This window comes from Scedosporium apiospermum, assembly GCF_000732125.1.
Source record: "Scedosporium apiospermum strain IHEM 14462 chromosome Unknown SEQ_SAPIO_0132, whole genome shotgun sequence".
In the NCBI taxonomy this organism is placed as follows: domain Eukaryota; kingdom Fungi; phylum Ascomycota; class Sordariomycetes; order Microascales; family Microascaceae; genus Scedosporium; species Scedosporium apiospermum.
In genome coordinates, this window is record NW_015971833.1 from 1690029 (window position 1) to 1718013 (window position 27985).

Here is a 27985-nt window from a genome sequence, read left to right on the forward strand (position 1 = left end):
AGATCCTCGAGTTCGATAGATAGCCGACAGCCGTGAGTTCGCGAATAGCTTTCGCACGATTCCATTTGAATGTTTATCGACGCTAAAGGTCAACTTTGCGACGTTATTTATGTCGTTGAGATAAGTCGATGCCTGGAGACTGCAGTGAAGTGAACACGTCGTGGCTTAGGTTTTCAGCTCGACTCCGCCTCCACTTAGCAGCCCGGCCAGGCACCAATAATAAACCTCGTCCATTTTCAGCTTAATCCAATGCTGCCATTGTCCACCATGGCCTGTTTTGAATGAATTTGCCATTTCGAGTCTTTCCAGGCAGCGATTCCCTCTCAATCCCGAGCCTGGTCCTGAATCCAGCTCCAATGGCGAACAAACGCATTTGAGGCTGCGCGTAAAAGGGACGAGGAACAAAGTCGCGGAATATTGATCACGATTTTACGGCGGAGGTCCGCAGCTGGAGGCCGCGGGGTCCGGGGAGAGCGAGCATTTAATATCCTCCGGCGTAATCAGATCACCCGTCGGAGCTCATTTTTCAGTCATGTCCGCCGCCGCCCCGCAGTTGTTGAAATTTTTATTTTTCTGTTCACTCATCAGCGGCTTGGCACGCAGCAATGTCGCGTCATCAGAGAGATTTAGCTGGCAGAGTTGATTTATAATGTTCATATTGTTGGACCACTTCGTCGCGAAGGATTGATGCGTCGCTCCTGATTTCTAAGCTGGCTGTTGATCTCTTTGCCATCTCCATCATTTCGCTGATGACGATGTGGTCTGAGCTGGTCTCTAGACAAGACATGCATAGACGAAGGCATGGACGGCACACACAGCTGATACAGGAGCCAAGAGATATATAAATATCTGTTAACCCCGCCAGTTTCGTCTCAGACATAGTAGCTACAATCCGACTGCCTTGCGTTTAGATCCAGTCGCAGTTCTCGAACTCTCATATCTCTCTCCTTCACTCTGACGTCCGAACCTCACGTCTCAAAATGCCCACTCACATCACTGTTGTGCCCGCCTCTACCCAGGCTGGGAGAGAAACAATCCGCGTGCTTCTGCAGTCTGAGAACAAACCCTCTGTTCGCGGGATCTACCGCGACCCGTCCAAGGCTCCCGCAGAATTTCTCGAGAACACGAATTTCGAGGCTGTCAAGGGCGATGTCGGCACCGGAGCCGGTCTTGATTTCCAGGGCTCAGATGCCGTCTTTTACATCCCGCCGCCTACTTACGACGGAACTGATCAGAGCGAGTGGGCCACCCAGACTGCAACGAGTGTCAAAAATGCCATCCAAGGGACCCCGAGCGTCAAAAGGCTTTTGCTGTTTTCTTCCGTAGGATCTCAGTACGATCACAGTATTGTATGGCTCATACTATGGACAGTCATTCCCTGCCTTGATCCCATCTTTCTAACAAGCAACGGGAAAATAGGGCGTTTTGCGACTGAATCACATCTCAGACAAGATCCTCGAGGACGCTGCGCCCGAGGTACTAATCATCCGACCGGGGTATTTTCAAGAGGGTTGGAACCACGCCCTAGAGGCGGCAAAGGAGGATTCGCCTGTGATTTACTCATGGGTGACGCCCGCCGATTACAAGGTCCCCATGGTAGGTGATTTGCCTAAACTTAGAGACAGCAGAGAATTATACTGAGCGTTTCTTCTAGGTAAGCCTCAAGGATATCAGCGAATGTTGCGCAAGTTCGCTGCTCTCGGAATCGACCAAGCCGAGCCCGTATTATTTCAAGCTCTTTGGCCCCAGGCACTACAGCTCCACCGACCTCAAGAAAGCCGTGGAAGATGTGACTGGGAAAGAAGTAGAAATGAAACTGGTTGAAAGGGACCAGCTTGGCGGGTTTTTCGCAGAGCAAGTCCCGGAAGCCCACGTGCAAGACTTTGTCGATATGACAGCGGCTGCTTTGCCTGGTGGAATCATGTCGGGAGATTTTGAATATGGGGAGGATACCGTTCGGGGAAAGGTGGAGTTGGTCGATGCTTTCCGCCAGTTGTACGAATAGTAAGGCCCCACAGAGAAGGAGGTTTGCCAGACGTATTAGCTCTCCGCTTCACTATAAGCTTGAAGAACATTGGTCTAGAGTGGGCTAGAGGGCCACCGCTCACGAACCTAAAATCAGTAGTATCCTATATTGCCACCAAGAAAACAATGGCTGCCACAACTGGCACAGAGATAGTCGTTGCTATCAAACGGAAACTCGGCAATCCTCCATTATCTTCGCCCCCGCCCCGACCCTCCGTCCCAGATCCGTCCTTGAACGGGCTTTCCGCAATCACCTCTTCTGCGCCTTCAAAAGCGCCCGTCGCCGCAGGGGCATCCCCATCCAAGACTAGCTCGGGCCCCGGAATCCTCTCCCCGCTGAACGCAAACGAGAACTCGGCCGGATCATGCTTGTCTCCGCCAGGCACAACATAAAAAGTCACTTCCGCGCTATCCTTCTTCACCGTGCCATTTACAACAGCGCTATCGGCATTGCAGTTTTTTATCATGAACTCTGCCCTTTCCCCATAGCTCTGGAACGGGCCGCCACACTTATACTGGAAATCCAGCTCATGTTGCCTCGCCCAGTGGACCGCCACAAGTTCTCCGCTGACCGAATACCCACTGCCGTCGCCCAGTTTTGAGGCGCTCAGCTGCCAGTACTTGCTGTAGATGTACAGGCTGCTGCTCGACCGCATCATCATGTGCCCAAAGGTGTCGCCTGATGTGGCGACCCCGGTAGGGCGGTGGACATAGAGGCCCATCCAAAAGGGATTATCGTCCCAAAGCTCGCGAGAGACATTAGTTCCGGGAATGGGGCCGACATTGCCGATGCGAAGTTGGTAGATGTAGTCAGTCGTCCGAGTTGCCGTGGGACATCCGCCGCCGACAGTGAATGTCAGGCTTCCATTATAGCGGACGTCGTAGAGCTCGGCGAGGAGGTCGCCTTCCCGCTTCAATTCGCTGCATACGACGTGGTTGATACTATTATCGCACAGTAGAGCTCTTTCACCAGCTACAGATCTAGTCAGCAAAACATTCATGAAGTCTCTTGTGAGATAACTGAGAATGCTGTACCTCCATTGCAGCTTTCTAATTCGGTAGGGGTGGTTTGGTCAAGGATGTATCCGTTGGAATTCACCTGAGCCCAGCAAATACCAACACTTGCCAGGCAAGTCAAGACATGTGAGAGCAGCATTACCATTGAATGGCTTGGTGACCTTTACCGTTTCGATTATAGTTGATCCGTCCTTAGCTGAACCTCAGCCAGAAAAGCTCAATGTGACTGGAGGGAAGAAGTCGAGCAAAACAGGATTCGCTGACCCCAAAACGTAGAAAAAGTCCAGTAAATTAATAGTCGAGGCATGCTCGTGTCCCGATGTCATTCCGGGAACGTTAGTGGTCCGCCGCGCTGGAGCCAACAAAAAGTGGTTAGGTGTGGCTGTCTTGGCACGCAGTCCAAAAGTTTGAAACCCGCCAGGTACGAAGAATATTTAGTACTAGATTGAAGCCGTTGTCCCATTGTGGTTGGCTAGGCCGGAACGGTGGCGTTGCAGCTATTCAAGGCAGCCATACATATACGACCAAGATGACTACCCAGAAGCGGTGAAGAGATACATCAACGGCCTCGCATATGCGTCCGCCTGTGTCATTCGTTAGTCGGAGATTCGTAGGACTCATGGTGGACCCTGTCGGCAGCATCCAGCACCTCCGTCGATCTCTTCTCCATCTACCATATGATAGTAAAGCATTCGTTTCACCCATACGACAACATATCGGTCTTCGTATCGATCGAAAGCGATATTTAATCGATCCTCCACATTAACCTGAAGGAACTACGACTACCAGCAACCGAATTCCGAGCGGTGCCTCTAAACTCCAACCAATATTATCCCAATGAACGAGGTCAATGAGGTTCCAGGCCTCCACTACGCCACGCATCAAAGCGGAAGATGCACGACCGACAGGGACTAGACAAAGCTAGATACTACTTGGAGGGGGTATATTCCTGGCGTGGAAAGTCGACCTCGAGAGCTTTTTAGTATGCTGAGTGACTGGCGCCGAAGTCGCTTCTCGATGACCACCCTTTTCTCTCCATGGCAATTATCAATACTCGACCTCATGCCATTTTCATGATCCCGTAAGCCCACCGTGGGTATAATCAAAATAGGCAAAAGAATATATGGAGACTGATATGGTCCCTTGGTGGCAAGGTAGCGTCTAAGGCTATCAGCACCCATATCTTGATACCTCCTAGGGCCGTCGTAGTCGCCACCCTCCAAACTTCACTCTTCACCAAGCACCTACTACAAACATGCCGGTCACTAACTTTTCGACCTCAGAGAAGTACCAGTACCTCAACAGCTTTGCACCATACCATGAGTCGGCCCTCCCTCGCCTGCCACAGCTTCCCAAGTCCACCCCCGTGGAAGAGACGTACACATACTGACCTGAATACACTCTTGGGTAGGACTGAAGCCATTCCCAATACCCGCCCAATCGGGGTCAATTCGCCCCAAGTCTCTAACCACGGCGTTTACGCCGAGAAACTGTCGGGAACATCCTTCATTGCACCCCGAAGCGAAAACCAGCAGACATAGGTGTACCATGGCCTCCCATCAGCAACACATCTTCCGTTTGAGCGCGACGATGATCATGAGGCAGCCATGACCATCCACCGTATTCCCTGCCTCTCCAGGAGACGTGGCATCAAGATTGATCGCATGTGGTTGGAGGGGGGTTTGGGTCCGTGCAGACTCCCTAAAGATATATTTAGTAAAATTATCAACTATGGAAAGGACCGATTACTTGCATGAGGGTTAGCCGTTCCTGCCTGCAGTGAACAGTTCGCTGGTTCCTCCGGGGCTGTGGCCTCGTCGTCGCTTTCACTCGGTATGTCGAACCCCTCGGTGAGTTGCGAGTCGCTGGGTAGCATGATGGCACGGTCAAGAGCGTAGGGAAGCATGCGGTGGCGTCCACGAATCATCATGAGACAGAGTACTACCTTGCTAAATGTGGTAAACTGGCCGGAAAAGGAGGTATAGACGGCCGGGTGTCCCAGAGACAGCCCGACGTTGCCACTGCAGGGTTAAGTGAGTAATCGCGGCCAAATTCAATGAGGGGTGGGAAACTTACTATGCAGAGACACATTCGAAAATGACGGGAAACACGGAAAACGCAGGCTCGCTCTCGTCCATGATCCGTCCAGCCTCACCGATGCAGATTATGAAGGTGCCCAGGAAGATATACCAGAGATCAAAGGACAGTTGGTTGCGGATGTGTGCCTTGATGTAGGTCTTGGGGTCGGATTCGTCAGGGCTCTGCTCAGCTTCGTACAGGCCAAGGGACTTCTCCTCGTAGGTGTTGGAGGCGCGGACACTGATCGCAATAGGGAAGATTGCAATGTACATCATGACAAGCAGACTGAACTGCACAGCAGGGTTGACAGAAGCTAGAGACAGAGTCGAGGTGCCACAGTGACGAGATGAGGCTGCCTGGAACAAGGCGGAAAGAATGCGTGGTCCCATGGGGAGGTCATTAACGGCCGGATTGTCTAAGTCGAGGACAATAATTAAGAGGACATCCACGAAATTCAGAATGAACAATACGCCTGTGAGAATCCATGTCGGTTTGCTCGGAAAAAGAAGTATATAGCACCGGCGGGGATGGTCGAGCAAGAACTGTAGGTCCTCCTTGATAGCCGAGTCCTTAGGCACTAGTTTCGATGTAGACCAGAGAACAAGACGGAGAAAGACGGGATAGAATGTGTGGCCTGCAAAAGCCATAAAGGTCATGCATAGCATTGGCCATGTCGCATCTTTGAAAGTTGCCATTGAGTCCGGAGTAAGAGTGAAGCCAAGGTTATTTCCCATAGTCTGAGCGGAATAGAAAGCCCACCAGGTTTTCCCTATGCCGCACTCTTCGAGCCACTCTAAGTATTTTTGGGGGGCATTGTGGATCCAAGGAAGTAGGCACACGACACCAAAGAGGTGAAGTCCAAAGAAATAGCCCAGTATAAACTTAAGCAGTAGCTTAAGAGCGCGATACTCAATGCCGCCAAGAACTTCACGATCGGTGCTAGTCAGGTTATAAAACCGGGAGTTTCTCCCAACCGTAACCTGGCGGGTCAAATGTGGGAGATCCAGCGTTTTGGGTTCAGTGGGTAGTACACTGGAAGACTTGTGTTTAGGGGGAGGGGGGGTATGTCCCAAGGCAAGGATCGAAGTGGCGGCACGCTCGAGGGAGCGGGTGGTCATTAACGCGGGTTGGTTGGCACTGAATTTGTAAGGACGACGACGAGACAGGCCACTGACGCTACTCAGCGCACTGGAAGTTCGTTGCAGGGCTGGTCTGATGGCGTCCACGTCATCGCTGTTGCGTCTTCGTTTGTAGGCGGTGCTAATCTCGACTAGGGGCTGTCCCGCGTCGCGCTGTCGTGGTCCAGGGATATGCAAAGTTTGTCCATCAGGCTCCTGCCGGAGCAGGTAAGGCTCACCGACCCTCCCGTCAAAGGTAATCGCAGTGCGTCTCCCAAGGGGAAGGCTCAGGTCAGTGTCATCGAGGGCCGAAGTGACTGCGCCCTCTTGGTCTGTAGGCCGCTGAGCAGGACTATTAATAGAAGGGTCTGTAGAGCGCTGTTTAGCATCTTGCTCCTCGTCGAGCGATCGTTTCTCCTGGCGAGCTTCTTCATCATGTCTGTCGTAGGTGCGCACGAAGCTCCCCAGGCGGCGACGGAACCAGTAGAGGCGCACTACAACGACAGCAATGCTGATAAAAACCATGTTCGTGATGGTTGGGATGACATATATGTAGACCTGCTGATATGTCTTGAGGTCTTTGACATCGACGCTGCATTTATGTCATTAATCAAGTATATTCTTACGTATGTGGCAGAGACGACTAGGCCTACGTGTTAAGCCCTGACTCCGTAGATCCGCTGGCGCCAAAGAAGAAGGCGTCAACAGCGTCTAGATTGCCATAGGGATACAGAACTGGAAACGCCATGAGGGCGCAAGCCATGATCCAACCATCTGCTCATGGTCAGCTGGTGATCCAGGTCCGCCTGTCAGGCAGCGGGGATCCTACAGTGCAGAGTGATGAAGTTGGGCTTCACTTTCCGCATCTTGGGCAACGCTTCAAGGATTCAACTGTTGTAGTCGTCTGGTGCTGATGGCGCTGTCGACTGTCGATGTGCTGGGGCTAGACGAGACACATGAGGATGAAAAGATCCCGGGTAGTTAGGTGGCTATGCAGAGGCCTTAAATTTTTCTCGGATGTGGAGGGCCAATGGGCCGACGCCAAGCTGGTCTGCTGAGGTCGGGAGGGAAATGAGAAAGATGCGCTAGTTTGGTTTTAGGGTGATCTAGATTAATTGAGATAGCTGGGGTGTGGCGATTTCTCAGGCCATTGGCGCAACCGTATACGGAGTACGCAGTAGCCGGGGTAAATAATGGCCCCTTGTCAGGTTAAAGTCGCCACTGAACAAGGCCCCTGGAGAATATCATAAGACTCAAAATACCCCGTAAGCGCGCCCTGAGCAGTGATTGTAGTCTTAGCGATGTCGTTCCTCAACATCACGTTGTAGGCTGTAGGGACCGGTAAGTGGGTGGTACATGACAAGGGGCCAGAATTACAGGGGGGGACCAAGTACAGAGCTCACACTTCTAAAGCCAAGTCCTGCTTGCATCACCCCACTGGCGCAGGGGGCAACCAGACCACCAGGGCGTCACATCGCCGAGTTGGAGTGTTGGCACATGGACATGGAGGCTCAAAGCTCCGCACCGCCAAGACTGCTGCGAGCCGCGTCCAAAGCCTGGGCAGGTAGTTAAGTATGTTCCGTGCTGGAAAATACGCTAGGACATGACTCCGGTCATTCCACGCTTCACAACACCGCCATTTCTGCAATTGCAGTGTCTCCCTTCGCTGGCCATGATTGCTACAAGCTCACTATCCGATGTTATAGATTCAGCGACCTTGTTCACTCAACGCCGCGATGGCAAACCTACATTCGAACAGCGTCATCATGGATAGCCCTAACCGTGGGGACGAAAACGACCCGCCTTGTTGCGAGGGAAACCTGCCGTCCGGAGATAAGTGGCTCGGCCATGGCAATAAGGAGGCTTACTTAGCCCCAAGGTAAGGACGCGTCTTGACCGGCAGGAAGCCTGCCGAAGCTGACAACCTTATTTTTCACAGTCGATGGTGGTTTGCATCCTCAGCTTTTCCCATGATTGCAGGCACACTCGGCCCCGTAGCCTCGGCTTTCAGTATCTGTGCCCTCGTCCAACCCTGGCGGCAACATATAATAGGCGGAAACATAGAAAGTGCGGAATTTGTAAATGACCCGCAATGGTATGTCTGGTACTTTTGTTGGAGTTGCCTGCGCATGCTCTGGAAAAAAATATATGGGATGTAGTCACTGATAAAATGGGCGGCATTATACCCCAGCGTAAGCAACCACGAAGATTGTACATTCTAACTCTGGTCAGGCTTCTTATTGTCAACAGTCTTCAACTTGTCGTCGCTATCATATCCAACATCTTCATCCTTCTCAATATGGCTAGACGAATTCGATTCTCCGTCGCTCAGCCGATCACGATTGTGGGATGGTATATCTCCGCCATATGTCTAGCATCCCTCAATGCCACAGCTGCAGGACCACTTGTCATTGAGCCACAGGATGAATACGTCTTGTCTCAGGCCTTTTGGTATGGTATATGGGCAGCAATACTCTATCTTGTGGTGGCGTCTCTTATGGTCATTACCGTGTACGGCGCTTACACTGGCCACTACGCGAAGGATTTTATGTTGACCATGAGCCAACGAACACTCATGCTCCAGACGATCATGTTCCTTCTTTACCTACTAGTTGGTGCCCTCGTCTTCTCCACCATCGAAGGTTGGCCCTACCTAGATGCCGTGTACTGGGCTAATGTGACCCTCTTCACCGTCGGGTTCGGCGACTTTGCCGCCACGACGACCCTGGGACGTGCCCTCTTGATTCCTTATGCCCTTGTCGGAGTTATCAGCTTAGGTCTGGTCATCGGCTCGATCCGCAGCATGGTCATAGATGGTGGTCGACACCGAGTGAATGCCAGGTTGGTCGAGAAGAAGCGCAGGAAGATAGTGAAGCAAGTAGTCCGCAAGGGAGAACATCGCACTCTGAGCGCCCTCCAAGACGAAGATTACGCGAACGCCACGCCTGAGGAGAAGAAAATGGCAGAGTATCGCCGCCGATGGGAAGAATTCAACCTTATGCGCAGGATCCTCACGGAAGCTTCTGTCATGCGGCGCTGGCTAGCCTTGGGTGTCTCCGCCGGCTCGTGGTTGGTACTCTGGCTCGTCGGCGCCAAGGTCTTTCAGGAATTCGAACGGCCCTACCAGAACTGGACCTACTTTGACGGCTTCTACTTCACATTCGTGACTCTCACCACTATCGGTTACGGCGATCGCACGCCAGTATCCAACGGCGGCAAGTCCTTTTTTGTGTTTTGGGCCTTGCTTGCGTTGCCTACCATGACGGTGCTAATCTCTACTGCCGGGAACACTGTCGTCAAGGTGGTCCGAGATGCCACGCTGCAGCTTGGTAATATCACCATCCTACCCAGCGATCGAGGATTCAAGAGAGATATTCAGCGAATAATTAACAAACTCTATACGGTGCTACTCTTTGTGAAACACTTCCGCGGTGCACCTCCCGGGTTCTTCAGCAATGCGCTGCCTGTCGATCTCGGTGACGACGACCGTACGACCGACCAAGAGGAGAATGACGAGGAGGGTTGGCAAAGAGAGCAGCAGAATGCTTGGTTAGGCTCCTTTCACCATCATCATCGTACAGGCCTTTTGAATTGGAACTAACTAGGACTGCTAGTGACCCGACCATGAACGGAATAGCTCTTCGGAGCCATCTGCCAGCAACCCGAGACGCCACGCAGCCACTGCCGTGCAATCCAGCCGATTACCGTTTTGTTCTGATCACGGAAATAGCCAAAGTGATGAACGACCACCTGCAGGATACAAACAAGTGCTACTCGTTCGCGGAGTGGGCATGGTACCTGAAGCTGATCGGTGAGGATGAGAGCAGCCCGGAGACGCACGCAACACACCCACATAACCAACAGCAACAGGCACCCTGCCAGGGCCCGTCTGCAGGGAAGATGGTAGAGGCAGCGGAGAAGTGGAGCTGGGTAGGAATTCGGAGCCCTCTTGTCAGCGGTATAGGCGAGTGTGAGTGGATTCTGAAAAGATTGACGGCAAAGCTTCATGAAGAGTTGGGGGCAGCAAGAAAGCAGGGTGCAGTGAGCGAAGAAGGATGCCCACCTGGCTGATTTTCGCTGTGTCCTATAAAGTGTGCCGCTTCAAATCAAGGGCACAGCGGCTTATATCGCAAAATGCATTCGTAAAGTCCAATCACAGTCATATGCCTCCCTTGACCCAGATGTCAACGCCACGAAAGAGTTCAACAGTATTGTTAACGGGGCATTTGACGGAAAGGTCATCACAGACAAACGCAACAGCTGGTTCAAGAGGGATGGCGGCCCTTCGCGAGTTCTAGTATCATGGCCTGGCTCGTTTTATCGTCGTGCGGACATTCTCAAGGACCCGAGGTGGGAGGATTTCATCTTCGAGCGGCGGCGCGGTGCTGAGGCAAACCGGCACGAGTATTTCGGAAATGGATATACCGAACGCGAGAGGGTCCGTGATGAAGTAGATCTTACGAGCTACCTCAAAGTTGTGAAGGAGGAAGATCTTTACACGTTGCATGAATATAAAACGCAAACATCTAACTGGTGTATTCGCCCGTTCTGCGACGATAATGTCTAATCCCACTCCATTCCGCCTAATATTCCATTTGATGCTTAACGCAAGCCCAACGACGCTCCTAAAGTAAGGCCTCCCTCAAGGGCAACTACGATTACGAAGGTACTAGAGGTCCGCGAGCCCTCGTTCCATCCAAGGCGCTCCTCATGCATCTCCCCCGGATCTAACCCGCTTAGAATGTTCTGCAGGCGCAGCGGAGCCGATCTGGGGAAAGCTGTGGTTGTTTGGAGTAGATCGCGGCTTAAGTTTCAATTGTAGCTTCAAGCCTAAACAAAGACTCGGAGAAATATTCGTAAAATATCTCAATCATGCTGCAGTCTAATTAGCTCGACTCTACGCCATGATTGGAAGAATTAACAGGTGGACAACGGACATGGATGGCCGGCCAGATGATTCCCGATCAGCAGCCCGAATTGACGAAATAAAAGCCTCATCTTCGACCTAGTGACCATGCCATATTCACAAAGATAAACAGGCCAGGCCCTATGGGACAATAAGCATCTGAGGGAGTGGAGAAGGAGATGGGACGCAGCAGGCACGGAGAGGTTTGTTTTGGGCACGAAGGATTCGGGTCAGTCGCTGCTATTCTCAGCAACGCATGAGGAAGTTGGAACATCAAAGAGCCAGCATTATAACTCGCTCTAAAGCTCTTATGTCCATTCCAGCCTCAGATTATTTACCTCCTCTATTGACACCCATAGCCGATTCAAGCCCTCTTGCAAAGCTTCCCTGCCAACTGTAAATGTCACTCGAAACCAGCCATATTCTTCTGCCATGTATATTTGACCTGGTGCAATCATAACGCCATTCTTGTTGCACATGTCCGCAATCCTCTGCTCGCGCTCCTTATAAATAGCGTCCTCTAAGGACCCGACCCTCAGAACGCTAAAGTCGGCGACATACGATGACGTGCATGGAAAAAGCAAACGACGAAGATCTATCCATATGAAAAGGCCGGCGTTCCTTTGAGAACCATTAGTCTAATAATTATCTCGGTAAATTCCTTCCCACTACCCTGGCACTCACGCATCAAAATAAGGTATACCATGCTCGCGGAAGAAGGAGACTGCAATGCTATAATTCTCCGTCATGAGCTCGAGTTTCTTTTTCATGAAGCTCTGCAGCCATTGTCGGTCTCGGAACATGGCAGCCCACATATCTTGAATCAAATGCGTCGACCACGAAAACATACTAGTTTCAGAATAGGTCAGACTAACGTTATACCGAAAAGGACGAGTTGGGAGATGCGAACCTGATACTAGATAGCGCGCCCATGATTCCTTCATTCTGAGTATAGACAAGGCCCAGTCGTAGGCCATTGGCGCAAAAATCCTTGCTAGCACCGTAGAGCACATGGTGGCAGGCCGGATCAATGACACCTTCAAGATCCAGCGACAGCGTGGACACGAACTGGACAGCGCCGGGAGTATCGAGGTTACGGAAAACGGACTTCGCGTAAATCTCGTCGGAGATGAAATGCAAACCGTGTTGTCCACAAACTGATGCGAATGCAGTCAAAGTCTCGGGAGGCTATAATCGCGATTAGGATTTGATGTTAAATCGGATCTCAATAAGTCAACGAACGTAACACCTCCCCAGCGGATTGTGAGGACTATCATAGCCGTCAGCAATTGGTCCGACACATTCCTCAAGTGACAGTAGTAGCTCACTGAGAAATCAACAGCGCTCGGATCCGAATATCATTATCCTTAGCCTTGCGAATGGCAGCTTCGACGGCCCTTTCATTTACCTCAGGGCCGAAGAGATCGTCAAGTGTCGAATAGCCCTCAACACCCCTGTACGGAATTCCAATGACTCTAGCCTTGCTCCGGTTAAAGACGTCAATCACAAACCCATTGTAAAGTGGCTGCGGAATTAGTATGCCGTCTCCCTCGTCGCAGATCGCCCAGGTTAACGCATCGATGGCACTTGCCAGGCCTGGAGTGACGAAGATGTTGTCTACTCCGATGGGGATGGAAGGCTTAAACTCCTCTGTCCAGAATGCCGCTGCTGCATGCCGAAGGCGGCGGGACCCGCGGGGACCGGTGCTGTACGTCAAATGTTCGGTTGGTAGGATATTTATCTATGTAGGTCGGCCAAAAAAATAATATTAAATCGTAAGAATGCTGTCTTTTTTTATTCACTCGGAGTGCCACACCTGCTCCTTGATAAAACTTCCGATCTCCTGGTGCATCAGACTATTCTCGGCCAGCCGGAGGATAACACTAATGTTGTTAATAAAATCAGTACCACACCATTAAGCCAGGTACGGCATTGGCATTGTTTGACTTACGTCCCGTCCGGATTGGTTGGCGACCACGGATTTCCCATGGACTTTTCTCTCGGGCCCCAGACATCGCCGTAAAGTAGGCCGTGCGCTCCTCTCGTGGAAATCCGGTGTTTCCATGCTGCGGCTTCCGCAGAGCTACTTGCCAAGTCCATGGTCATGACGGGTGACGGTGTGATTTGCGGACCTAACGATTGGAGTGCAGGACGTTGGAACTCTGAAGGAAGCAGTGAGGTTTTGACGAAGCTCTCTCGGGATTGGCAAGAAGCCGAGGTGTCTTGGCTCGGCATTACGTCAGCTTTCCGACTTCAAGTCCTCTGGAGCACGACGCACAACGCACAAGACCTCGCGAAAACATCGACCTCGCTTTCTTGAGCACGTCCGGATCGAGAAACAAGTGACGCCACTAAACAATGGACCAATCCCCCATTACCACGCCGAGTATCCGCCGAGCCCGAATTGCTTGCAAGGCTTGCCATGCCCGAAGGGTGAAATGCGATGCAGCTGACGGTATACCGTGTTGGCATTGTCGCACTCGGCAAACAGCTTGTGAGCTAATTGAATCGAGAAGGGGGAGGCATGCTTCTGAGATCCACCTATAAACAAATCCGGATACCTTTGCTGAAACATAAACGTTAGATGGACTCGGCAAACGTCCGCTAAACCGCGTGATAAGCCCTCACATCGCCGATCGGCCCCAGCCACAAATAATATCCATCGGACCTCAGAATTGGCCACCGGTTCGGGCAATATCCCCGATCACGATGGTGGTGAATCCTCGCCGACAGCTGTTGTTCATGTCCGTGAAAACAATGGACGCACTCCCGCTCAGAACCGGCAAGCACTCCTCTCTTCCGAAGCAGAGCCTGTCGGTCCACAAGCTGGCATAGATGGACAATCGCCACCTCTCGGGAACTCACTTACTTTATCGTATATTGTTCGTATGGCTCGCCATGCCAAGGACCGCGAGCTAGGGCATCTGCACGCCAACAACACAGACCATCCTAGCCTCTCCCTACCCCTAAAGTCCGACCTGGGCGATCCCGTATCGCTACAGGATGCTCTAGTCGTGCCGGAACGACGAGTAAGCGACCAGTTAGTTCGATCCTTCTTCAAACACTTTCACCCCGCCTATCCTGTAATCGATAGGCTTAGCTTCACCACGCTCTATAAACAAGGTCGAGCTTCGCCCTTGCTACTCCATGCCATCTATATGGTGGCTTTAACTTGCGGCCCAGAGAGTCTGGTCCAATTAGCAGGGTACAGTGACCGCACGGAGGCTAGAAAAGCCCATTACGTCCGTGTGAAGGTGCTGTATGATGCTGATAATGAAACGGACGAGACCATCCTTGCTGGAGCACTTCATCTACTCAGTTTCTGGTGGCTCGGGCCAAATGACCAGAAGGATTCTTGGTACTGGCAAGGGTGCGCGGTGACTCTGGCGCAGTCTTTAGGGATGCATCGATCGTCAGTCAAACTCTCCCCTTATTTCTTGTTCTGGAAGGTGGGCTTCCCTAACTCAAGTAGTCTAGCTCGACGGGCAATGAGTCCCCGAAAAAGATCCATCTGGAAGAGGATTTGGTGGTCGATCTACGTGGGCATTTTCCCCAATATTCTCCAACCAACCTTGTCCGACGTTGCCGTCCTATTTCAGGTACTGACTGGCCCGATAGATCCGCGATCGACATGTCGCCGCGGCATTGGGCCGACCCTGTCGCATTCGAGACGAAGACTGTGATAACGAGCCCCCGGATAAGAACGATCTTATGGTTGATTTGGGGTTCGACGACGAATTGGTGCCAGCACAGGAGGCTCACCATATTTCTTACTTCATGGAGATTACCAGATTGTCAACCATACGTGAGCTCGCCTCTAACCCTGGGATCCTAAGCGTTGGCTTACACGCGTGCCTGCACAGTCGGGGATGTCATAATTGGTGAATTTAGTCCATGTCGGCCGGCGCTAGAAAAATACGAAACCACCTCCTGCCTCCACAGGTTGCAAAACTGGCATTCCTGTTTACCAAGACGCACGTGTGATGACCTGGTGGGTGACTCCGCGGACGCGTCATTCTGGGCTGCCATGCTTGATATCTCGTACCAGTAAGCATTCAACCCAACGTACGAAGTAGACGAGTGTTAACGAGCAGTGGAGATGCGCTTGCATTCTTATATTCCGCCCGAAAGGTACGGCATCTCAACCGTTTCCCGACGCCGAGAGAGACAGACGAGCACTACGAGCGGCCGACGCCATCACCCGTGCTGCGGAAGATTTTCTCGCCGCAGGCATAATGCATTATTCACAACTCCACTTGTACGGTTCATCATCCCCCCCCCCCCCCCCCCCCCCCCCCCCCCCCCCCGGGGGTCTGAGATTCGATCGCTGACTCTCCATCAAGCGTTCCTGCTTTATTTAGCGCCTTGTCTATCTACTCGTTGTCTACGAGTCAAAAGAACGCCATCCAGAGACAATTGGCCGAGAACAAATCCCGACAGTGCATATTGGCTCTAACAGAGCTGGCTAAAATCTGGCCCGTAAATATGTGGGTTGTAAAGTCATTTTCCAACCTTTTGCAAAGACTGCTCGGTCAACATTCTACTTCCCTAAAGTCTTGCCAATCGATGACAAGCCGTCACGACGATGGGATTGGCGTGCATGCGAGCTCTGCCGTCCAGCTGTCTTCGCCGCTTTTGGAATCACAACTGCCGCCGCCTGGGTCCATCCTTGGGATCCCAGACATGACAGGCGAATGCCTTCTTGGGGACCAGACAAGCGGCGGCGCGACCGCTGACTTTTTCCAGGCAAATGCGTATCCCAATTACTTCATGGGGGCTGCCGACCAATTCGTATATGACTCTGCCTGGCTTGGGTATTTGGAAGGCAACCTTGATATGGAATTTTTGCAGAGGGAATTTGGTAAAAGTAGTGAGAGCTGAGGGGGGTCTTGTAGTGATGGATTGGCAATTCATAACACCTCGGCTTCTTGCAAAAATGTGGGGTTTTGAGGAGCCCCTTGAAAATCCCCCGACGATCTATCCGTTAACAGTTAGATCAGTTCACGTCGACAGGTTTTCGGTCTCTTGCCCTTTCGTTGCTCGTATTTTAGAGCTCGACTGAAATAGGAAACTAAACCAACTTACAAATATTCCAAAAATCCCTTCGCCCAACGGTCCATCCTCCCGGCGGTGTTCCTAACTTTTCCTCTCATGGCAATACGGGATGGACTTTTAAGGATGGCATCCAATCGCAATGACCCCGGCACGGAAATCTCTTTAGGTACCTCTGTTAATGGTCAAACACGCCACGAGACAACCAGTCCGCCCGCGAGCTGGCGCATCAAAGAAGAAAGCGAAGTAGACGCCTCGAGAACCTGTGATGAGGCCGTCGAAGTTGGATTGGAAGACATCGACGACCCGTACTCCCCGAGGAGCCTTCCAGTCTTTCGCAAGTGGTTAATTGTGGCGATTATCTGTACAGCAACATTTTGTGTGTGAGTAAGCGCCGAATTCACTCGGGGGAGGAGAGAACAGCCACCCCTACAACCACAACCCAGAGGGAAATACGTAAAGTGTCTTTGGGCGATGCTAACTTTTCACAGAACCTGCACCAGTTCAATCTATACTACTACCTACGCGCAACTTGCCAACGATTTCGCCGCGAGTCGCCTCGTCTCTGCCTTTGGGCTTTCCACGTTCGTCTTGGGCCTCGCCTGTGGCCCCTTGCTTACAAGCCCATTGAGCGAGCATTATGGTCGAAGACCTATCTATCTTACGTCTTGGTCCATGTTCGTGATATGGACCATCCCATCCGCTGTTGCACAGAATATTGCCACATTGATCGTAACTCGCTTCTTCCATGGCTTTTCTGGAAGTACCTTCCTGTCTGTTTCGGGTGGTACCGTGTCGGACATCTTCCCCAAGAATAGGTTACAGAAGCCCATGGTCTTCGTCGCGTTGGCCCCCTTTGTTGGCCCTTCAAGTGGTCCTCTGATCGGCGGATTCATCAACTACTATCTCTCCTGGAGATGGACCTACTACATCATTCTAATTTGGTCAGGTGCACTCCTCATCGCCATCATCGTTTTCGTCCCAGAAACATATCATCCCGTTGTCCTCAAAACCAAGACACGAAAACTTCGACTTGAAACCGATGGCAATAGTTACTATGCGCCAGGCGGGGGGCCGGTTAGAACGGATGCTAGACGAGTGGTGGCGCTTACCCTCATGCGCCCATTTCAACTGCTTTTTCTAGAGCCCATGTGCTTGTGTTTGGACACTTACTCGGCGCTCTTGCTGGGTATTCTCTATCTCTTCTTCACTGCTCTTCCTCAGGTCTTCCGTGAAAACTATGATATGGACCTTTGGCAGTGCGGTCTCACCTGGCTCGGCATTGTTGCTGGTATGCTCATCGCAGGGGCTACCAACCCCGTTTGGGTCCGCGTTCGTCAGCGACTGTTAGAAAGGAGTGAGAAAACCGGAGGGGAGCCTGGCCGCAGCCAGCCAGAGTACCAATTACCGCCAGTTATTGCTGGTTGTGTTTTGATTCCCATCGGCCTGTTCTGGTTTGCGTGGACCGCTCAACCCTCTATCCACTGGATAGTTCCGGTCATTGGAACAATGTTTTTCGGCAGCGGGTAAATGTTCCCCTAAAACGTCTTGTTGTTGCTACCTGTCTAGATTGGGAGTATTTGCTAACATAGACTTGCCTTGATAGGATAATCCTAGTGTATAATGGAATATTCACATACCTTGTACGTCGGCGTAAACAAAATCTTCCTCATGCTCATTCGCGAAGTCAAAATCAAACAAAAATTGGACGTACGAAACTGATAAATGACCATGTTCACAGGTCGAAGCCTACAGTCAGTATGCTGCTTCGGCACTTGCTTCAAATGCTTTCCTCAGAGCCCTCATTGCCGGTGTGTATTCGCAGTCCCTCATTCTTGACTGTGCATCCGGCTTGTTCAATTCTAATGCACAACAGCTGCTTTCCCGTTAGTGCATATTCCCCTGTACGATCGGCTTGGATACCATTGGGCTACAAGTCTGCTAGCCTTCTTGACAGTCGCTATGATGCCTTTTCCGTGGCTTTTCTTCAAGTATGGCCAGATACTTAGAAGCAAAAGTAGATTTGCTACCACTTCATAAGCTCGGTATGGCATGTTGCCATGAGAGCATAGCTATAGGTTGTGGACAGAGGTAGAGGAGAAGGGGAAAAGCGGAAAAAAGCGGAAAAAAAAAAAAAAAAAAAAAAGAACAAAAAAGAGAAAGAAAGAAAGAAAGAAAGAATTGCGATGGGGGCAGGCTTCGAATCTGTGCGGCCGAAGCCTGCCGACGTCCATCTGTTAAACAAAATCAATCTTCGTGAGGAACGCAGCGCCTCTTTTGTATTGAAGGGATCTGCTCAAATGTTTCCTGCATGAGACTCATTTCGTCTGCCACTAGGCGTTGCCATGGTTGTTTTCATGACTTGGGGGTTGGCCTCTCATTCCGATCCTTCACTGTGCGTTCCGACAACGAATCTGATGCCACGCACACCGTGGCACAAAACAGCAATGGAAAGAAGGAGACATCTAGGAGGATGGAAGCCGACGTACAGTTTATTCTACGGACTAAGCGCTGAATAATAACATGAGATATAAGTGCCGTAGGACCGAGAGGGGATGTTGGTTACCATCATCAGTTCCAATCTTTGTCCGCACCTAGTACCTATGTTAGTTCGTGTTGGTGTATCTCTCTAGACGTCAAGCATGTTATTTTTGCTAAATTGTCCCCCGGACGAAAAAGAATTTGTCAGTTCTATGGATAGTATCACGCCTACTGCCAAATTAGTAGGAGGCCTAGATACTGCCACCGGTGGCCGTCCATCTACGGCCTCACTCTTGACCTATCAATTGGTGTAGCAATTCCGAATTCCAGAGAAGTAGGCGCTTCCTTACCTAAAAAATTGGGCTTAGAGCTATTTCTCAGACGAAACTAAGAGGCCATCTCGAAATTGTAATTAAACCCAGAGAGAGAGGGTACTCCAGTAATTCCGCGGCGTGGCAAGACTCAGAGGCTCTGGGCGACTTCGACCTTTGCATTTTCCTTGGGAGGAGCATGGCACGAGAAATAGAGAAGGAGATGCTCAACAGCATGTTGTTGATTTTGGTGTCGCCGTCCGTGAAGACTAACGTGGGAACAGGCACGCCGCCTGATGTTGTCTATCGCACTCCATCATCTTATATGCCGGGTCAGCACTCAGTTGTGACCAGCCCAGACACGACTCGAATCACTTGCGAGAGGATTCAGGAGTTCGATGAGATTATGCAAGACATTACAAGCGAGGCTCACAATGATGAAACCATCCCTCTTCGCCCACTGCGCACCAACCCCAACACGTGTTCCAGCATTGAAAGGCGAATTAAGGCAGGCTGTTCAACAGTGACTATCAAAGAGTCGCGCAGAGATACAGGGAGCTCACTTGGTCTAGCGTCAATCCCTGGTTTATTCCCGTATCGCAATTCGGCGTCGAAGTTATGGAGGCTACCCACCATCCGGGCTGCCCGTAGACAATTGTCACTGGAATTGCTGATATATTCTCTCGCTTCCGAAGACAGGAGTCGAGAAGTATAACGCAACCCCACCGCGAGGAGAACGCCGAGAGACGATCCGCAAGTCAATCACATCATTGAAGCTCCAGGCGGCATTCTTCTGTGGCATTCTTGTGCGCCAAAGGGCCCTGAAGATTTGGGAGCCCGTCCTCGGTGAAAGCCACCCGATGATCAAGGTGCTCTACGCGCGCCTTGCGTCTCTACGAAGCAAGAGTCCGGTGAACATGAACGCCATCCCCCTCGACCCAACTGAACCTCGGGAGGAAGAAGCGTTGGATCTCATACCACAATTGGGAAGTAGGCTATCCGACCTACTGCACTTGGAAAGCAGGTCGCCGGATCAGCTCCTTAGTAGCTTCCGCGCCTTTGAAATGTCCGAGTCGGTTGGCGGGCAAATGAGCCAGGAGCTCTTACTCCTGCGCCGGGGCAGGGCTAGATCGTTGGAGGGTGTTTATTTCTCGTCCCTCGGCCGATATGATGCTGCAACGGTGGCATTCCAGGACAGCGACCGAATTATGGAACATGAAATCTGCGTCGAGATCAAACTCCATCGTATACTGTGGTACGCGGCGCACAGCACGGAGGTTAAAGACTGGGATAATGCAGGCAGACTCCTTCGCGAAGCCCATCACATCTTCATGGAGAACGATGAATACTCTCCGTTCATTCTCCACCACTTCCCAAAACGATTCAAGGTCCTGTGTATCGCGTCCGAAAGATATATTCCGGTTGATCAGGTTGTGAGTGAGGAGGACGATGGCAGCATCGCTGGACAAATCCCAAATGCGTCAGGTAATAGCACTCCCAGGGTGGGTCACATACCATCGACCGTTCTCGCCGATCAACACCTATTCCAGCCGGCGCCGAACGGTATAAATGCTCCAATCGATATAGACCTCTGGTGCCGGTTTGTGCTCTACTCTAGCCCCGAGAAGACGTCGCTGATAGTGGAAGAAGACTAAAGGAGCTGTCCAAATCAGCGGAGTCCAACAGCGGATTTCTGAATGAGATATTAGTGACACAGACGCGTGTCCACTGTCCAGGGGCGAAATGCCATGGTTGTGTCTTGGATACACCAACAGGCTGGCCCGACGCCGAGTTGCTTGGCGAACTCTCGGTCAAAGCGCCCAGCAAGCGAAGGTTGATGCTTGTCACAGGGCGTCCTACCCCAGTCAGTGGACCTGGCGGAGTGGATTCGGCTTTCTGTTTTCACCCAGGACTTCAATTATAAATAACCCCGTGTAGAACTGTCTGTCTCTCTTCATCCATTTTATAGTTTGCTGTTTTTTTAGTCTTTCTTCGTTTGGTTTTTGTTTATTTCATTTCCACTTGGCCGATTTCAGGTGATGAACTCTCTGAGAACGGGAGAGCTGGCTGGTCCTTGTCTGGTCGCAGAAGCGGTTGCGTGGAACAAAAGACGTTCGATTGGTCGCGGCCTTCAAAGCCAAAAGATGAGGCTTCGCTGTGGCTGCCTAACCAACAGAACGGACAAAACAGGATGATCATGACGGCACAAAGAGGGGTCAACTCGCCAACTCCTCCCCCTCCATCTCTTCTTTTCTTCCCGCTCAAACACCAGAACTCAACATAATGTTGGACTCACTCGTAACACCTATCAAGGCAGCAAGCGATGCTACAGGTGCCATCACTGCCGTTTCGATTAGTGCCCTCGGCCCCATGGCAGGAAAAGCGATGGAGGTGGCGCAAGCTATTCCCATAGCTAGCTCAGGGGTACTAATTTCCCATCCCTCTTCCCACGGCATATGATTATATTCTGACGAAGAGGTCCAAGGCAGCGAAATGGGTTGCCGCCAACCCTGGACTGTCGGTTTGTGCCGCCGCTGGCGCTATCGGTGCAGCAGCAGTCGTTGCACCAGGCGCTCTGGCGGCTCCGGCGCTAGCTACTCTTGGCTTTGGTATCGACGGAGTTACAGCAGGTGAGCTTTTGGACGCCGTTTATGACTTGAAATCATAACACACAGCTCACACGCATTACACCTCCAGGCTCCATCGCCGCCGGAACTCAGGCCTCTATCGGAAATGTGGCCGCTGGCAGTGTTTTCGCAACCCTTCAGAGTGCCGGCATGGGTGGTATTGGGGCTGCCGTTGTCCAAGGCGCGGTTCAGGTAGGAGGAGGCGCTGTGGCTGTCGCGGCTGCAGCAGTTCCTGCCATCAAGGCGAAGCTTTCGTGAAGAGAAATGGGCTTTCCTCTATCTTGTATCCTTATCCCTTCACTTAATAGCTCAAACAAGGAATTACGACGTTGAATAGATAGATGAATTATGGAGGTGGTTTGTTACAAACAGTGGCACCTCTCTAGGCCCTGGCGTTCACAGCCCACTGTAGCTTAAAACCTTGAGCTAAACAAGTAACAGTCACTCACTAATATTGATGTTGTTATATCAAGTCAAGTAATGTCATTAACAACTTTTGATTTATCACCATGCGTTCCTAATCTAGACCTACCGCGGTTAAGCAGCAGAGAACCGAACTTGAGCTGGGCAACACTTCTCAACAATTTGTGACTTTTTTTTTTTAACACCGAGGATGTTGACGTGTGTGTCAAAATACTCAACGAAAGCCCGCGAGACCCAACGCGGAAAAGGGTTAAAAAAGAATGACCCAGAACCTTCGTAGCAAATACCAGTATCCGCAGCCTACTCTCCCTTCCTCGCGTTCGCAAGAATCGCCTCTGCCATCTGCGGCCGAGCTCGAATGGGCATCTCATGTCCGCAGTCCTCAATCACCACCAGAGTTGCTCCTTCCACATCATCTCTTAGAGCTTTGGCGTGCTCGAACGGGAAGATCTGGTCCTTGGCCGCGTGAATGACGACCGTTGGACACTTGATCTTCTTGAGCGCCTCCCGAGGCCATCTCACACCCGCGGCGTCAGAATGGTTCATCCTTTTCCACATGGTCCCGCTCTCCTTTTGTCGGTAGTACGTGATCTCTGATTCCCTCCTCGATTCGGCCCTCTCCTCTTCTGTGGGCGGCTGCGTCGAGAGGGCGAGGTCGATCCCCATGTAGCACTTGATCCAACCCTCGTCGTCGTCTGGGTCAATAGGCGGGTCATATGCTTCACCTAGCAAGTATGATCCCTCCAGATGGAGCGGCGGGAGGTTGTCCTTGGAATCTTGTATACGTCCGACGGGACTCGTGACGACGAGCGCCAGACTGCGGACAATGTCGGGTATCTGGCTAGCGGCGAGCCAAGAAATCGGTCCGCCCAAGCTCGAGCCCACGAGGTGGACACTCTTGAGCTCTAGGTGTTTGATGAGACCTAGGACGTCGCCGGCCATGTCATCGAGGGTATATACTGGCGTGTCATCGTCCGGCTTAGTAAAGGCAGACGAGAGGCCTGTGTCCCGATGGTCGAATCGAATGATGCAGTGGGGATTGTCTGGCGGGTTGAGGAGTCGTTCGAAATCTCCCGTCTTTTGCGTCATGGCCTGCCCATATCCCCCGACGATAAGGAACGCTGGGTCTGACAGGTTACCATAGACCCGGTAGCAGATTCGACATCCCGATGGCAGTGTAACAAAGAGATCCGCAGGGTCAGCCATCTCCTTCGTGTGAGGCGGGCTGACTGTGTATCACTTGAGTTTAATTGAATTTGCTCAAACTGGTACAATGATCAATGATGATGTCCGCGAGACTCTGTAACTTTTAGGTGTTGTGTACGGATATGTGTGTGTTTGTGTTTGTATTTATGTTTATGTTACACACGTCGCGTGGACTCGGCGACGTGGTTACGGCCTTAACACACTGGGCGGAGTACCGCCAGTGGAGAACATCGCTTATTAATGGAGAGTACGCTTCGCCATGGCAGAAAGGATCCTTCGAAGCGTCACTGGTTCTTCAAGACGCGACGGAAGAACATGCTAAGAATCCTGCCCTTTCGAATTTCAGGTCTTTTTCATTCCGACTACCAGGTAACGATTCGCCAATTATCCAGCAGGCTTTGCCCTGCACAGAATGTGCCAAGCCGGAGTAGAATACGCTACGAAGTACCTATGTAAACGAGAGCCCTCCCGAATGCTACCTGACAATTTTGGTTAGGACCTGCCGGGTTCTTGGTTTGGGCAGGGATCCTCCCGTACTTCGTAAGACGCGACGCATGGAGCTTTGGTCGCCGTTCTAATCTACGAATAGGTGGATCATGATCTTATTCGATGATTGGTGAAGATACGGCAGTGGTGTCAGAAAACCGCTCGATGGGCAAATATCCAGGCATATAATACGGCGGCATCCTAACCCCCATTAACCGGCCGTTAGGTTCCAGAGTTGCATCCTTCCAATGTTCTCCTTAATACTTCGTGCATGCTCACAAATGACAGAATCATATTTGAAGGATTGCTGCGCAAAGGCACCGGTTGACGGGGATAGGAGCAGGAAAACGCGATAGATGCGAGGACCGGAATCCTGGGAAGTCGCTGGCAGTCTGCTGGCAGTCCCCGCATAGCCGTCGTAATTAGTGTGCTGAGCTATTACAGACAGCCGGATTTGAAGGGAGGATTGAAATCCGTTCCGTGCTTACTGCAAACACGGAGATTCTTTCTGCTCAACCGACTGTCCAAGGGCACGGGACGCAAAATCAAGGTTATGGGAACATCCTCTTCGGACTCCAAAACATGTCTCAGCGTAAAGGTGGCCGGGAGAGCCGGGGGTTTCTGAAATTTATGGCCCCATCACGGACTGCATACGTGGTTGGGGAAAAAAAACAAGACCAAAAAATACTGTTAACACGGTCAGAGCATGTCAGGCTCGTACCCGATTTGGGAGCCTCACGGTTTCGAAAGCGTAGGTAATGTAAATCAGATATTATTGTTGACGATAAAAAGAAGAAACCCAGTCTATACCCGTGACTCCGAGGTCCCCGATGGACACCCTTGTATCGAGATGATGTATGTACACACTGAATTATGACCCGCCCATGCAATTATGAGTGTTAATAGGAAATAAAAGAAAAAGTTGATGACGGTGGAGAGTGACGATAATATGGACGAAAGGAAACTGAAAAAATCTATAGGCATAGTGTTGATGGAGAGTGAGAATAATAAAACGTAGTGACGGAAAGTGGCCGCGCCGGATGCCCAAATTTCGAAGGGCCGCTCAAGACAAGGACTTTCTGCTTTCATGGTGGGCATGGTGGGCGTGGCCCTCCCTGCTGTGCGGAGAGTGCAGGTGGAAGTCAGACTCGTGCGTGTTCACCCGATCAATATTGTACGGGTTGCCATCGTAGGTGAAAGACCGCCGGCTTTGCCTCCGCTCGAGGCTAGACACAGACGGCCGAGAACGCGCGCGGCTCATCCGTCTCGCTTCTGCGGCCTCCATGGATGGGGAAAGAGTCCTCTCCGAACCGCGCGAACTAGGTCGAGAAAGCTCACTCTCGCCGCCGTCCTCAGACGGGTGGGCGGTTTCATCCTGCTCTTCTGCGACGGCAGCAGCGGCATGGAGCTTGCGCATGAACTCGGCGGAATGGGCGGCGAATGCGCACTTGGCGCGGATGCGTGCGCCGTACTTGTAGAACAAGTACGGGAAGGGAACGCAGGCGAGGGCCAGGAACGCCGGGATACTCGACGCCCAGTGGATGCCGAGATCTTGGTACATGTACCTCGTGAACATGGGGAAGGCGGCGCCGAAGAGAGATCGCAGGACGGCGCTCGCGGCGAGGACGGAGGCGGCGAAGATGGTGTAGGCGTCGATGAGGTAGTTCATGAGACTCAGGAAGACGAGGACCATGCCGAAGCCGAACGGGACACCGGCGGCGATGCTGGCCAGCCAGTGGATGCTCGGAGAATTCGTCCAGGCGAACCAGAAAAGGCCGATTGGGAGGGCGATGGAGCCAACTATTGTCGGGGGAAGACGAGCCTCGGGCGGCGCGAATCCATTGTGCTCACGCTCGACTCTGATGTAGCGCTTATTATCGAACAAGTTGTAAGTGATGGCAGCTATCATTCCCACCATGATGCCCAAGAAGGCAAGACCGCCGATGCCTTGGCTCCAACCCCGGTTTACTTGGTACACGATAGGGAATGCGGCGAAAAGCATGTAGAGCGTTCCGTAGATGACGGCCATGTAGATGGAAAGGAGGAGAACAATCGGCTCCTTGAGTAAGAGGATCCACGGTCGTGAGAGGGCAGTCGCGAACGATTGGCGAATTGTCACCGTGCCTCGCTCAGCCTCGGTCTTGCTCTTGTAAACTTTGCCTGTCATCTTGGACAGCTTGGCAGCCCGTTTCTTGAGCAGCACAGGCGCGTAGGTCTCCGGGACGAGGAGACTGCCGACGATCCAGCAAAAGCCCGAGAAGATGGCGAGATAACCCATGACCCACCGCCAGCCCGCGCCGGCTCCCAGAAAGCCGCCGGTGATCGGACCAAGCACGGGGCCAAGGAAGGGCGCGGCGGCGAAAAGAGCACCGGCCAAACCGCGCTGGGAGGCGGGGAACAAGTCGGCGATGACTCCGCCGGCGTTGGTGAGCGGGGATGAACCAAACGCTCCTGCGAGGAACCGGAGAACGAGCAGAGTCGCGGCATTGTGGGCGCCCGCGGCGCCGGCGTTGAAGGCGGTAAGGGCAAGGTAGGTGCCGAAGAAGAGGATCTGTCGGCCGAAAAGCTCACTCAAGGGAGCCCAGACTACGGGGCCGATGGCGAAACCCAGGACGAAGAGGGATACGCCTAGAGTAGCGACCTCGCTGCTGATGTGGAACTCCTGCATGATTTCGATAATGCCTCCCGTGTACGCCGAGGATACCAGCGCTACAGCAAGCGTGGTAAAAGCCACAGTCATAGTGAGTGTCCATTTCGTGACAGCACTGAAGAGCATGGGGTTCCTGGGATCGTTTGGAATCCACGTCACTAAATAGGGGTCTTCTTCTGTACCAGATCCCTGAAAAGGATAGTTGGCGACCTCGTCGGTGACACCTGCGTGATCGAACACCATGCGCCAAACGGGTATTCTGGTCACGGCGACCGGCTCATCAACCGGAGCCTCACCTTTCTCCTTGGGCGCTAGCCCGTTTGTGGTGACGAGGGGGGCCATGCCCGGGATCGGAAGGGGGGTTTGTCCAGGGGCGGGATCGTGAGTCTTGCAAGTGTTGGCGAAGCTTGACGATGTGCGAGATCAAGCGCAAGAACTTTTACCTTGGGCGATTAAAGGACACGGAATGAAAGGAGAGGAATGGGAGAAAGGTAAGGGGTACGTGCAAGATGGGATCTCGACTACATGTATACAAAATAAAGGAAATAAGTAGAAAAATAGCAAATTAGAAAAAGAATGTGATGTCGTAGCATCCCGCGATCAAACCCGTCGGATTTAAATTGTCCGCCCCCCCGGAGACACACGGATGAGGGGCCTTAATTCCCTAATGCGTTATGTTCACCACCAACGGACCAACAAGAGATGGCAAGGGGAATGGCGGAAACAGGCCACACACCCCCCATCTCGTAGCATCTCGCAGGGGCCGTCAGATCCGATTGATTCAAAAGGCCTTTTCTATTAATAATTACTTAGGACGGGCACAAGATGCAGCCAACCCGACGGATTTGATCTTGGCTCCTTGGGTAGGGCTGCTTTTCAAATCCAAGACGATACAACCATGGAACCGGCGATGCAAACCCAGATCTGTGGCATTGGCAGGCGCATCCCACGCAACATCCCGAATCCGATTCATCCACTCCGTTATCTCCTTTTATATGGAGCTCATATGGAGCCCTCGCTAAATATTACTCCTTTTTAAGGTACAAAGCGGTGCGCAAAGTACCTGTCTGGCCCACCCAATCCGAGCTGAAAGCTTTGAACCTCGGCTTGATGGGAGGCAAGACAAAACAACACGAATTTTTTGCACGCTTGGAAGGCAAGGAAGAAGCTTTTGGTCCCCACAGCAGCGGTCGATTAACCACATGGGAGATAGTCGGACCCACTCGGCCGGGACTTGGAGTTGGAGTTGATCTTGTTCCAAATCCGAGTCCGATATCTCTTGGCGAACCACCCATGTCTTGCCGTTCTTTCCGCTTCGAGATAAGTCGCCTGCAGATCACGTGGAATGCGACCGCTCTGACGTTATGACGCGTTCATCGGGGCTTGTTGCAAACTCCGATGGGTTTCATCACGTGACTCTGTTCGGATTTGATTCGGACTTGGGGAATCATGGAGGACCTCAGCTCTCAGATCCAGGCTCCAGCTCAGGGCTTCAACTTTTAAACTACGTAATCTACTTCGTAAACTAGTACCAGAATCTCACAGGGGCCCGGAACTAGTGCATAACCGAACCCCCCAAGAGCTTGACTGGGCTGATGCGAGGA

General features: G+C 51.9%; 4 protein-coding genes and 4 pseudogenes across 4 annotated transcripts; 3 read left to right on the plus strand and 5 right to left on the minus strand.

Moving 5' to 3' along the window:
- Nucleotides 1-980: 980 nt before the first annotated feature.
- Nucleotides 981-2005, plus strand: SAPIO_CDS9193 (uncharacterized protein; the record flags this gene model as incomplete). Its single annotated transcript, XM_016790648.1, has 3 exons — nucleotides 981-1349; nucleotides 1420-1596; nucleotides 1655-2005. 3 exons carry the CDS (start codon nucleotides 981-983, stop codon nucleotides 2003-2005), a joined length of 897 nt encoding a protein of 298 aa, XP_016639951.1.
- Nucleotides 2006-2129: 124 nt separating this feature from the next.
- On the minus strand, nucleotides 2130-3026 carry SAPIO_CDS9194 (annotated as a pseudogene; the record flags this gene model as incomplete).
- Nucleotides 3027-4636: 1610 nt separating this feature from the next.
- SAPIO_CDS9195 (Low-affinity potassium transport protein) lies at nucleotides 4637-7105 on the minus strand (the record flags this gene model as incomplete). The annotated part of the gene is made up of 5 exons (XM_016790649.1): nucleotides 4637-4743; nucleotides 4792-5063; nucleotides 5119-6831; nucleotides 6893-7013; nucleotides 7069-7105. 5 exons carry the CDS (start codon nucleotides 7103-7105, stop codon nucleotides 4637-4639), a joined length of 2250 nt encoding a protein of 749 aa, XP_016639952.1.
- A 1433-nt stretch (nucleotides 7106-8538) lies between these two features.
- Nucleotides 8539-10806, plus strand: SAPIO_CDS9196 (uncharacterized protein; the record flags this gene model as incomplete). Its single annotated transcript, XM_016790650.1, has 3 exons — nucleotides 8539-9788; nucleotides 9854-10209; nucleotides 10421-10806. The coding sequence occupies 3 exons, from the start codon at nucleotides 8539-8541 to the stop codon at nucleotides 10804-10806; spliced, it is 1992 nt and encodes a 663-aa protein (XP_016639953.1).
- A 1019-nt stretch (nucleotides 10807-11825) lies between these two features.
- Nucleotides 11826-13251, minus strand: SAPIO_CDS9197 (uncharacterized protein; the record flags this gene model as incomplete). The annotated part of the gene is made up of 6 exons (XM_016790651.1): nucleotides 11826-11994; nucleotides 12056-12333; nucleotides 12388-12415; nucleotides 12474-12851; nucleotides 12948-13028; nucleotides 13097-13251. 6 exons carry the CDS (start codon nucleotides 13249-13251, stop codon nucleotides 11826-11828), a joined length of 1089 nt encoding a protein of 362 aa, XP_016639954.1.
- A 2460-nt stretch (nucleotides 13252-15711) lies between these two features.
- On the plus strand, nucleotides 15712-21874 carry SAPIO_CDS9198 (annotated as a pseudogene; the record flags this gene model as incomplete).
- A 465-nt stretch (nucleotides 21875-22339) lies between these two features.
- Nucleotides 22340-23245, minus strand: SAPIO_CDS9199 (annotated as a pseudogene; the record flags this gene model as incomplete).
- A 1549-nt stretch (nucleotides 23246-24794) lies between these two features.
- Nucleotides 24795-26723, minus strand: SAPIO_CDS9200 (annotated as a pseudogene; the record flags this gene model as incomplete).
- Nucleotides 26724-27985: the final 1262 nt, after the last annotated feature.